The sequence below is a fragment of the Microtus ochrogaster genome, chromosome 7, assembly GCF_000317375.1.
Source record: "Microtus ochrogaster isolate Prairie Vole_2 chromosome 7, MicOch1.0, whole genome shotgun sequence".
Classification (NCBI taxonomy): Eukaryota; Metazoa; Chordata; class Mammalia; order Rodentia; family Cricetidae; genus Microtus; species Microtus ochrogaster.
This window is the reverse complement of record NC_022014.1, coordinates 9,578,850-9,591,665: the sequence shown is the minus strand read 5'-3', so window position 1 is coordinate 9,591,665 and position 12,816 is coordinate 9,578,850. Positions and strand designations below refer to the sequence as shown.

The window sequence follows — 12,816 nt, the reverse complement described above, 5'->3', positions numbered from 1 at the left end:
CACATGCATATTAGACAGTTCACACCCATAGCAGGCAGTTCACACGCATATTAGACAGTTCACACCCATAGTAGGCAGTTCACACCCATAGCAGACAATTCACACCCATAGCAGGCAGTTCACACACATATTAGACAGTTCACATCCATAGTAGGCAGTTCACAACCATCTGTGACTCCAGCTTCAGGGATTCCATGAGTACCTGTACTCACATACAAATACATAATTAAAAATATATCTTAAAAATAACATGAACAAACAATGTCTAGGGACTGGAAAGATAACTCAACATTTAAGAGCACTTGCTACTCTTCTAGAGGCCATGATTTTATTTCCAGCATTCACATGGAGGCTCACAATCATCTGTAATTTGCATTCCAGGGGGTGCAGTGCCCCCTTCAGGTCTCTGTGGGTATTGCATACAGGTGGTACACATACATATATATGAACAAAAACACCCCCATATTTAAAATTAAAAGGAAAGCCTATAGCAACAATAAGGCAATGTCTAATCATGTTCTCTCCACCATTACTTGTTCACCCACTTACCCTTGGGGGAGAGGCTGGTAAAACACCGAGGACAAAGATCTAAAGCTTGAGGTCATAAGAAAAAGAGAGTGGGAGGTGCCTGCCCCACGCTTACCTATGGGGACAGAGGAGATCTGAGAATATAGGTCCAGCATGCGGTTGCCGTCCACATCCACCAGGTAGTTGCCCCGGCTTTCTTCATAGTTGCAGAAAAAGTGCACAGCCTCTGCGTTCTTGGGAAAGAGGAAACTGGTTCAGGCTGGTTTCTACTGCCCAGATTCTTAGCCTTTTAGGAATAAGCTTGGACTGTGGAAACAGACTACATCCTGTTTGCTCTGCACCTCATGAGGATCTGTGGGTGCTGGCAAGCTTCTACATCTTTCTCTGAGAAAATAGACACAAGTGGCCTGCTTTAAATTGCTTTGCGAAACCATGGTCTTGGGTTTTGTGAAATTTTTTGTCTGGTTTGCTTATCATAACAAAAAAGGTTGAGACATAACTCAGAAGCAAGTTCTGACAAGTTAAAGAATGTGTGGATGTGTGGTAAGCCTCAGAGAAGCCACTAAGAAAGCTAGAAATGAACAGAAATTAGAGAAATAAAACACAAGCTGGAGAGATGGCTCAGTGGTTATGAGCTGTTATTGCTCATGCAGAGGACCCATGAGGCTCGTCACATCTGCCTGCAACTCCAGCTCTACGGGGCTCTGACTTCCTCTTCTGGCCTCCATGGGCAACTACACATATGCACATATAAATAAAATACGTACACATAAACAAAATCAATTTAAAAAAGAAGCAGGAGAAGGAATCACCTTGTGCCCACTTACCTGGATTGTATTCAGCTGTTTCATTAACTCCTGCAGACAAGAACAGAAGCATCAGCATGGACTGCACACCCCTGCCAGGGTGCCTTAAACATCTCCCTTGCTGTCCCAGTTCTTGAGGCCTTGTTTTCCACTCTGATGCCAAGAACTTGACAGACTATTAGTCAACATTATAAATAAATATTTTAAAAGTGACTTAATACAAATAATTGATAAAAACCTACTCTACAGCACAGTAAGTGGCAATTACAACAGACAGATTAGAGATTTGTATTTAAATAACTGGGAAAGAAAAGGCAGTAAAAATTTATTTTTGAGACAGGCTCTAATTGTGTAGCCTTGGCTGGCCTAAGAACTCAGTAAGTACACTAGGTCAGCCTCTACTTCAGAGTTCTGGGATCAAGGGCTCTGGGCCACCACAACCAGTCTGTACATATGTAACAAAAAAATTGTGCTGAACGCATTTAATGTCCAAAAGTAAAGGACCTGCTCTTCTTTTTCTGTGGTGCTGGGGATAGAAGCCAGGGTCTCTTTCTCCTTCTTCTCCTTCCCCAAGTTTTGCTTTGTTATCACTTGTACAGACTGCCTTCTTTATGTTAGATTTATCTTTGTCCTTCAAGACCAAAGTCAGTTGTTTTTGATACCCAGCCCTATGCCTCGACTTTCAGTGTCGCTTGTGAGTTCAGCCCCAGTCCTTAATTCTGGACTGACAGTGACCCACTGGACTTGCTTTGGCCAAGAGACTAAGGTGGGGACATCTGAAAGCCAGTGTGAAGTTTCAGTCTCAGTGGACTTAGATCAGAATAAGCCCAGTGTGACAAGCCGGAGGAACGGCGACCCACGGAGCAGAGGCGAGTTACTGCAGGCAGAAACTGCACCGGCTGACAGCCAGCCCCACCTTAGGCCTGGAGATGGCTCCAGCAAGGCCACCTACCTAGCTGCTGGTTAGCTCTAAACGCATGAGCAATCTGAATGCCACATGTCCACAGTCTATGACTGACTGTCAGACAACATCCTGAGACACTGGGTTGTTTTTATACACATCTTTAGTAGAGGCTCTGAATGTATGCCAAGCTTTTCGTGCACCTGCCTGCTGGGCCTTTGTCTTAGGTGTGGTTGACTCACCTGAGATCGCGGCCCCGGGACTTCTGTCTTCATCAGTGGCCCATCGTAATCAAATTCAATGTCAACTTTGGCAGCAGCTTGACTGATATATCTGGATCCTGCCATACAAAAGACAAATGAGAACCCCTGGTGACAAGACACAAGGAGGATCAGCCCCAACAGATGTCCTCAGTCCTTAACAGGTGGCCCCAGGATCTCAGCTTTGTTCTGACAAGGCTATCCAGGAAGACTGCTTCTGAACAAACAAGACCCTGTAAGAATAATGAAGATTCTGAAACTGGGGAAAGCCATGCACAGCCAGTAAAGTTGTAGGAAACGCTCCCACCCAAGGGAACATGTTGAGGTGACCCAGCTTCCTGTTCCATGTGTGTTTGCTGGCTTAACCTATGTGCACCAATGAGCGTGCCTGGTGCTGAGAAGGTGTTAGATTCCTTGGAATTGGGTGGTTGTGAGCTGCCATGTGGGTGCTGGGACCCAAACCCATCTGATGAGGCATCTCCCCAGCCTCCCCCTGCACTTTTTGAAGACACACAAGTAAATGATGGACCCAGTGTACTGAGCTCTTAACATGAAGGTGGCCCTAGGCTCCATGCTCAGGGTGCATGCCTGTGCGTATGCGTGCACGCGTGTACATGCTGAAGTGTAACACAGTGCGTGTGTGGAGGTCGGAGGACAACTTGGGGAGAGAATTCTTCCCTTTCACTGTGATTGAATCTAGGCTGTACTCTTGAATGGCAAATGCTTTAAACTGCTGAGCTGTCCTGCCAGTTCAAAAACTCAGAGATCTGCCTGCCTCTGCCTCCCGAGTGCTGGGACTAAAGGGGTGCACTGCCATTGCTGGGCTTTGATTTCCCCTTTTTAATCAGTTTGAGATCCCAGTGCTTGGAATGGTCCTGCCCACGGTCAAAGCGGTTCTTTTGGAAAACCCACCTCAGCCTAATCTAGAACTCCCTCACAGACACGTCTAATATTTGTCTGTGCCAGCGGTTCTCAACCTGTGGGTTATGACCCCTTAAAAGAGACATACATGGATCTAATCTACATGGGAAGTAGAAAAAGACAAGATTCCTGAGTAGATTGGGAGCATGGGGACCATGGGAGAGGGCTGAAGAGGAGGGGAGAAGAAGGGAGGGGAGCAGAGAAAAATGTAGAGCTCAATAAAATAAAAAAATAAATCCCATCAACATTCTACAAAAAGGTTAGGTTTTCAATAAATCTATGTAAAATATGATACTAGAAAACACATCTGAGCCCACTCTTGACTCTCTTAGTTGCTTTTTGGGTATCAGAAGCTTCTTAAGTGATGGCACGGTGTGAGGCAGGGTTGCAGTGCTGTATTTGGAAGCAGTTAGGATACACAACTCCTGCTTAAGTATGAAGAAAGCAGCTTTTCTTTCCTTTTGACTCTGAAAAGGAAGTTCCTAGAGTTCATTCCACTGAAAGAGTTAAACATTATAGAATTCAGTGGACTTTTAAGTTAGATTCACTCACTAGTTTTATATGTGAGTGTTTTGCATGTATGCATGTCCACATCACGTGTGTACTTGGAGCTTGAGCAGTTCAGAAGAGGGCGTCACATCCACTGGAATTGGAAGCACAGATAGTTATAAACCACTATGAGGGTTTGGAAACCAAACCTGGTTCTCCTCAAGAACAAGGGCTCTGAACCACTGAGCCATCTCTCCAGCCCTCAAGTGGTGACCTTTGAATGCTAAATTATTCACTCTTTCCAGGGTTGGACTCAGGGTTACAGCATTGATTCCAACAATGCAGAATATGAATGTAAATTCAGATGAAAAGAACTTTTCACCAAGTCAACCTTGTTCAATTTCCAGCCAAGGGGGAGGTTTGAGAAGCTTCCCCCCAGGGAGAACATAAAAGTCTTTATTTTCTCCCGAAAAAGTAATTTTTTAAAAAGTCACATCTAAAAAAAAAATTAAAAAAGGTCACATCTAGCAGCTGGGCACAAGGTAAATATTATGCTTGCTTTACTGAGAATATAAGGTCAGAGAGGTTAGTTAGAGGGCCAGGCTCATGCAGCTAACTGCTGATTAACCTGAACACTTGCCTTTCACTGTGTCTCTTGGGGGCTTACCAGGTGTGAAGAGGCAGAAGCTTTTCTGGGAGCTGCAGGCTACCCGCCGGGCGAGCAACAAGGAAGCCATGATCCCCTCCTTCAGGAAGAGGATCCCTTCACTTGGGGCTGTTCTGAAAGAGACCAAAACCATAGACTTAGGCCCGTGGGGACCACAGCACCGCAACAGGCATCTAAACCTACTATTGCCTACTTCGTGGAGAAGGCTCTTGGGATACAAATTCCTTTGCTGTATGCCAAACTCTCTTTAATGAAGCACATTTTGTGTTGAACAGAAACCTAATTTACAAACTTTCCCTCTCATCTTCCACACTCCAGACAGGGTGAGCATACTGTTTCTAGATGGAAAAATAGAGGCCCAGAGAAATGGCCTGATTAGCCAAGTGCTTGCTATGCCCCAAGCTTGATCCCTAGAGCCCATGAGAAAGAGCTGGGCGTGGTGGTCCATGCTTGCAGTCTCAGTGCCAGGGAAATGGAAAGAAGTGGACTCCTTAGGGCTCGCTGGCCAGCCAGTCTAGCCAATCAGTGAGCTCCAGGACTCCTTAGGGCTCGCTGGCCAGCCAGTCTAGCCAATCAGTGAGCTCCAGGAAAGTGACTTTGTCTCAAAACACAAACTGGAAAGTGACTGAGGAAGACAGCCAAGGATGACATCTGGTTCCCACACATCTCTGCCGTGTATGTACCTGTGCGTGCACACCCACCCCACACCCATCACCACCACCACTAACAACAACAACAACTCAGAAAGACCTGGATTAAGAGCCCCCTCAAGCGATGACAAATGTGTGCACAAATTCAGTCAGGAATCTTCAGAGCAGACATCTCTGATGACCCAGCGCAGGACACTCAGGACTTCCTACATGAAACATTAGTCCGTGGGCTGTCTAGGGAGCCTGGGCATCCAGTGTGTGTGTGGGGGCCAGCTGGTGCCCATTTTATAACACATAGTTTGTCTTAGAATGACAAATTGTCCAAATACGCTTGGAACTCAGAGATGAAAATTTTGTTCTGAAACCACGCAGTCCTGGGTTATTGAGACTGTCACCCTATCTAGGGCCTCCTGCCTGAGGCTCACCTTGGCTATGGATAGATACAGTACAGACTCCTAATACTGCCAGGGCAAACCCAGTCTCTTCTCTCTTAAATGAAGAGGGACAGTGGTATTTCCTTCCTGGATGTCCCCTGGTACAGAGGGAAAATGAGGAATGAGAGGCCAGGATCCCTACCCAAACAAGGCCCTTGTCAGCAAGTGTAAAATTCCTCTGCAGCCTGACCACCTCTGTGTGACTTGCATGTACTAGCTGGGGCAGTTTCTATTCTGTGTGGACAGAGTTCTTGATGGACACTGGACAGCAGTAGATTCTGCATGCTTTATCTTTTGTCCCTGGGAGGATCCACCCCAGAGCCAGCTGTGCTGTGTTCTGGAGACTGTAACTCTTCCGGGTGGAAAGGCTGTCATGTGAGTGGGTTGAAAGGCTCCAAACAGTCCTCTGGTTCCAGATATCTGCCCAGTCATCTAGCAAACAGGGTTCTCCCTATTTCATATCTGAAGAAGGGCACTCTCGGGTCTCAGGACATTGGTCACGGGACTTCCTGACCCCTAAACATGGCTGCACTTGTAATAGACTAATTAATTTAGTTGACCTAGCCACAGTAATAGAGGGCTTGAAGAAAAATGACTGCTCATCACTTTAACCCCAGCGCGGAGGAGGAAGAGGCGGGCAGACCTCTGTGAGTTGAAGCCTGCTCTCCACAGTGAGTTCCGGCCAGAAGCTGCACAGCGAGAGCCTGTCTCAAAAGCAAGTCATTCAGAGAAACCATTTTATTTCTTTTCATAAGAGAAAAATTAGGGAGAAAACGGCAGGCGTTAACACTGTGACCATAAATTAACTTAGAAACCCTATTCTTCTCTTGACAATTTAATGAGTTTTTGAAAAGTTGATTCTAATATATCCAACTCAAGCAATGCTGTTCACTCCGCAGCAGAGTAGCTATGCAGAAAAAGCGGTCGCCACCTCTCACTTAAGGCCATTGTCTCAAACAGAACACTGAGGCTGCACATAATTCAAGCTTCTTCCATTAAATATGTTTTCAAAGGGCTGGAGAGATGTCTCAGCAAGATCCTCTTTCAGAGGACCTGGGTTCAGTTCCCAGCATCCACATGATGGTTCACAACCATTGTTAACTCCAGTTCCCGGAGATCCGTTGCCCTCTTCTGATCTCCTCAGACACAAAGCACATACGAGGCACACATACACAGATGCAGGCAAAACACTCAGACATAAAATAAAATGAATGAGTTTGATATTAGTAAATAAATAATATGCTTTTGAGAATTCAAGACTCTTGAAGAACTTGAGCACGAACTTTTGAATAGCCCATCAGAGCGAGAGTCACGCCCGTGCACTTGCGATGGCAGGCCACTTTGGAAAATGCATCCTAGTGACATGTGACATTTCAGAGCCCTGCAGCTGAAACTAGCCTTATAACAAACACCACCTCTGTCAGACATTCTCAGAAGAATTCCTGTTGCTCATTCACTTTCCTGCCTACTAATTCAATCAACAAAAGTTAATTAAGAAGCTGTTATAGCAAGGCTCTGAATCGCTCAGGCAGAGGAGGAAGAAGTCAGGGAAAACACGTTCCTAGTTCTTTGGCAGAGGACTAGGATCAGAGAAGGGTGGGAGAATTCATGTCCTAGGCTGCTTTATTCATCTGTCATTAACTTCTTAAAATAACCTGGCAAGATATGCACATAAAAAATTCCGCAGTTCACTGTCAACAATGAACTTCACAAAGTACAAGATGAAAAGCCAGGCACGGCGGTGTGCCTGTAATCTCAGCATTTGGAACTGTGAGTTCAAGGCCAGTCCAGGCTATATAGCGAGGTCAAGATCAGCCAGGGATGTGTTGTAAGACCGTGCTTGCTGCAAGAACAAAACCGAGCAACCCAAAACTCTAGCATAGAGTCATGACTGATTGACTGGTATGTGCAAGTCTCAATGGGACGATGCAGAGCTTCCTTGTGGACCAAGCATGCACATGTGTGGGTGTGCATGTGTGTGTGTGTGAGTGAGTGTGTGTGCATGTGTGTGTGTGTGTGAGCGTGTGCGTATATGTGCGGGCACGCGTGTCCCAAGCTGCAAAGTTAAGTAGATTCCAAAAGCCAGAGAAGAAAGGCGAGCTGGGGTGAGCAGTGCTCAGTGGTGTCAAATGTGGGGGACAGCGAAGGGCGGGTCCAGATGATGGCGGAGCCTGACATGATTGGAGTGGGAGGGTAGGATTTGCTGCAGCTGGCCTCACACACAATGTCTATTCTGACTTCTGTGGAGAGACATCTCCAGGAGAAGAGGCTACCTAACCATACCGTCAGGTTTCCTGAGAGGAGCAGAGGACATGCATTCAGACCATCTATTGGACAGCAGGGTCACCCTGGGCACACAAAGTAGCCTTGTTGTGGGACACAGACATGGGAGAGAGGATAGAGGAATAACTCCAAAATCCTTAGTCTTGACGTTGGTGTTGATGTTCGGATATTGGGATTCTGCCCTTGTGTGAAGGCAAACATCTGTAATCCCAGCCAGAACTGGGGAGATCCTGTGTGTGCTGCTTTAAATAATGTCCCCCATAGGTTCGTGTATTAGAACGCTTTGTTCCCAGTTGGTAGCACTGTTTGGGAGGCTTAGGAGGTGTGGGCTTCTTTGGGGGCACGATGGCACTGGAGGCTTTGAGAGCTTAAAACCCTTACCTGTTGTGGGATAACCGATCACACTGTGAATTTCAAGATTGTGTTAATTAAATAAAATCAATTTCAGATCAAGAGGCAGAGCTAGCAACTAGGTGGTGGGAAGCAGTCATAGAGAGTAAGAGGCGCTCAGGAAAGTGGATGGAGAACACACAGGAAACACACAAAAAGTAGTGAGGAGGGACACTGAGTCTGGCAGCCTTTTCGGGGTGGACCGGTGGTAGAGAAGCTCTTTTTCTGAGACACTAGCTAAGGAGGAAGGTCAGTTGGTTGCTTCTCGGCCTCTCTGAGCTAGCAGGTTTTCACCCCAGGATCTGACTCCTAAGTCTTTCTTGGTAAAATTGTAAGACTGAGACTTAGTTTAAAAACAACACACACACCATTTCTAGTTTTTCTGTTTCACACTTGAGAGGAAATGAGCTCTCGGCTTGCTGCTCCAGCCAACATGCCTGCCGCTCCCTGCCTCGCCACCTTGCTGGTGACAGACTCTCACCACTCTGGAACCGTAGGCTCAAATAAACCCTTCTTCCATCTAGAAGATGCCTTAGTCACGGTGTTTAATCATAGCAACAGAAAAATAACTAAGACAGGATTATGGAGTTTGGGGCCAGGAAGTGCTACTATATAGCAAGACCCTATCTCAATAAATAAATGAATAAAAGAATTATGGCTTCTTTGTAAAAAAAATATGTGTGTGTGTGTGTGTGGAATATACATGAAGAGATGTGGAGTCAAAGAACAAATTCTAAAAGTCTGTTCTCTCCTTTCACCATATGGAGCTCAACAACCATGTTCAGATTCTCAGCTTTTGTTGCTAGTGCCTTTACTGGCTAAACCATCTTATAGGCCCAGAATTACAGGTTCCTAAACAGTGTGTGGTGGTCTACTCCTGCAATTCTAGCACTCATGGAGACTAAGTCCAGCTTGGGCTACACAGGGAGACTCTAACAAAAAACAATAAAAGTCTGTGAGTTCTACAGGAACACAGCTGGGTGGTGGCACACACCTTTAATCTCAGCACTCTGGTGGCAGAGACAGGCAGGTCTCTGAGTTTGAGGCTAGCCTGGTCTACAGAGTAAGCAGCCAGGGATACACAGAGAAACTGTCTCAAAAAACCAAAAAAGGTGAACAGAATTGCCATGTGACAGAGTCCACTCAGATGCTAATGTACAAGAAAACTGCAAACGGACTTAAACACGTCATTCTGTATGCTCACTGCACTGCTGTTCACAGTAACCAGGGGACTGGCACAATGCAGGTGTCCATCCGTGGATGAGCAGATAAACACAGGAATGAACAAAGGACGGTCACGGGCTGTCACAGAAAAAGCTGGCGTTAGATGGCTCCATTGATGTAGAAGTTTAAGAACGGGAAAATTCAGGGCTGTTGAGGTGACTCAGGGGGTAGAGAGCTTGCTCAGCACTCACGAAGCCCTGGGTTCTATGCCCAGCATGGCAGAAACTGGGCATGGTGGTGCAGAGTACACTGGCACTCTGAGGGGGATGTAGAAGGAAGAAGTTCAAGGTCATTCTTAGATATATGTTAAGTTCTAGATATATGTTGAGCCTGTTCTATATGAGATCTTGTCACAAAACAAAATATAACTCCCCCTTCCCAACCAATCAACTAAGCAAAACGATTGACTTGGAAACCATCTGAGAATAGAACGTTTGAAAGGTGCTGGCGCACACCTTTAGTCCCAGCACTCAGGAGGCCACGGCAGGTGGATCTCTGAGTTCAAGGCCAGCCTGGTCTACAGAGCCCAGGACAGCCAGGGCTACACAGAGAAACCCTGTCTCAGGGAGGGGGAAAAAGTAGGCTAATACTCAATGGTGACTTTTCCTTTGGTGTGCTCAGAAACAAAAGAGAAATTTAAAATCAATTGAGCAGTACAGTGATTATCAGACTGCACGGCAAGCCAAGAGAACTTGGGTTTTAGCTGAGTGGTGGCTCTGCAGAGCTTCTAGTCTACCTCCACCAAGTCAAGTAGAAAACTCTGGTCTAGCCAGATAGATAATGCCTCTGTCTTGCCCACCTCTCCCATCCCACTTCCTTTAATTAAAATGCTAATTAGCTACTGTGCTTCCTCTTATCTGGAACAGTGGGCTGGAGCAGGAAGGCTGAAGGGCAGAGTTAAATGTTTTGATCAACAAGGTGAGAAAAATTCAGGTAAAATGTCGGGGAAGAAAATCAAAACTACCTCTTCCAATTAAAACCCTTCTAGTTTGCTCACTGGGCGGCGGTGCAGCAATACCCGCATTACAGAAGAACAACAACACCTAAACAAATACCCTCCCAGGACATTACTCTGTTGGGAGAGTGACCGGAGCAACTTATTACTTACATACGACATTCAACTCCCCCGCTTTACGACAGGGTGCTGTGCAGTCAAAGACTACCTTGAGCTTCTGATCCTCCTGAAGCCACCCACACAGACCACCATGCCTGGTTTTATGCTGGAACTCCAATCCAAGGCTTCAGGCATGCTAGGCAAACCTTTGACCCACTGGGCCACATCCTCAGTCTTTGATGTATTTTATACCTAACTTGATTTGCCAGCAGGATCTTCCTTGGCCGACGGGCTCAGGAGTTTAGTGGGTTTATAAGTCACAGAGATGCCATGTTCCCAGAAACTGGTGGCCTTGGTTGTATCAGATTGTGTTCCCTCAAACCCATAAACCCGTGTCTCATTTGTGCCACCTGGGCAGTGAAGAGCTCTGGACACAAGTGCACAACTTCTGCTAACCACCAGGGGTAGACATGACCACAGGTCCTGGACACAGGGTCTCTGACCCTGAAGGTCAAGCATCTAGGGATGCAAATGAGCAATCCTGCGGTGGCCACCCGCAGAGGAGGCATATGGTGTTGTGAAGAAAGCCAGATTCTTGGGGTTGGAGAGATGGCATAGCAGTTAAGAACACTGGCCACCTTTTCAAAGGACCCAGGCTCAATTCCCAGCACCCACATTGCAGCTTGTACTTCTCTGTAACTACAGTTCTGACACCCTCATATAGATACACATATGGGCAAAACACCAATGACTACAAAGTAAAAATAAATGGCATATTTAAAAATAAAAACAGATTCCTTCCCATTTATTTTACCCACATCTCCCAATTCTTTGTACCCTTCAAAGGGATGGCATCTCAAGGGTTGGGGAGATGAGTCAGTCTGTAAAAAGCTTGCACCATAAGCCTGAGGGCCTGACTCTAAGCCACAATACACATATTCAAAGCTACAAGCTTTTGAGCATACCTACAATTCCAGCACTGAGAGGGAGAGACAGAAGAATCCCTGGGACTCACTGGCCAGCTAGTCTAGCTCAATCTGAGGGCTACAGATTCGGTGAGAGAATCCATCCCAAAAAAACAGATGGGGCCAGGCTGGTGGGCACAACTTTAATCCAGTATTCAGGAGGCAGAGGCAGGTGAATCTCTGAGTTTGAGCCCAGCCTGCTCTACATAGTGAGTTCTAGGACAGCCAGGGCTACACAGAGAAACCCAGTCTCAAAAAATAAAATAAGGTGGAGAGTGGCAGATGAAAACCCTTCCACGTGCAGTGAGCACACACACACACACACGCACATGCACGCACACACACATACACGCACACACGCATGCACACACACATGCACGCACAAGCGTGCACACACACGCGAACGCATGCACACACACGCATACATGTGCACGCATGCACACACGCACACGCACACACACATGCACACACGCACGCACACACACACACACCTCCCTGCTATTTGTCTGGCTCAGGAGCAATGCCGACTTGCACATTCATTGATAAACACTAAATGCTGGCAAACACCTTGGCGATGGTGTCTGACATGTCTGCATGGCACTGCTCAGGCCCTTTACACAGGAAAGCTTTGTGTGAGCCATATGTATGGCTAGAAAGCAGCACAGCTCCCCCGAAGCCTCTCTGGGGCTCCATAATGCTTCCTTTCATTCCCCTATCTCACTCAGCTTAAGACAAAGCACGGACAGGGTCTCAGGACATTCTTTTCTTGACTTGCAGCTGGCAGCTTTCCTGCAGACTCAATGGCACACAATGGCACACAATGGCCAATTGTCCCTCAAGGCTAGGGGTTGCCACGGCAACCAAAAAAGCCAGAGCACTGGGTCTTTGCAGATGGTTAGCAGGGCCTTATTCATGGAGTATTGATGGGTGGCTTGCAACACAGGTTTTAGTTCTCCAGACTAGGTCTGGGAGCATTTGCTTACACTCACAATAGAAGGGACACACTTCCCTCTTCATGTGAGTTTTTTTCCTCAGCCTGCCTCATGGGGTTTTATAATCTCATTGGTGACTTGTGTAAAGACAAAAGAACAATGTTCTAGAAATGAGCAAGGGTTGGCACCTAAGAAAATGGAGAGGTGCACAAAGAGGAATAGGAGCCAGGTGAGCACCAAATCACAGCTGGGCAGGTGTAAGGGCCAGGTGAGCACCAAATCACAGCTGGGCAGGTGTAAGGGCCAGGTGAG

At 46.6% G+C, this 12,816-nt stretch overlaps 1 protein-coding gene across 2 annotated transcripts in view; it reads right to left on the bottom strand.

Moving 5' to 3' along the window:
- Abat (4-aminobutyrate aminotransferase) overlaps positions 1-12,816 on the bottom strand; it is a 90,392-nt gene that overhangs the window by 33,828 nt on the left and 43,748 nt on the right. For both annotated transcript variants that reach the window (XM_026780776.1, XM_005349285.2), the window contains 4 exons: positions 4,573-4,685; positions 2,478-2,575; positions 1,356-1,385; positions 644-761 (listed from right to left, as the gene is read on the bottom strand). In XM_026780776.1, the coding sequence (XP_026636577.1) occupies positions 644-761; positions 1,356-1,385; positions 2,478-2,575; positions 4,573-4,685 (359 nt within the window). The remainder of the gene's footprint in view (positions 1-643; positions 762-1,355; positions 1,386-2,477; positions 2,576-4,572; positions 4,686-12,816) is intronic.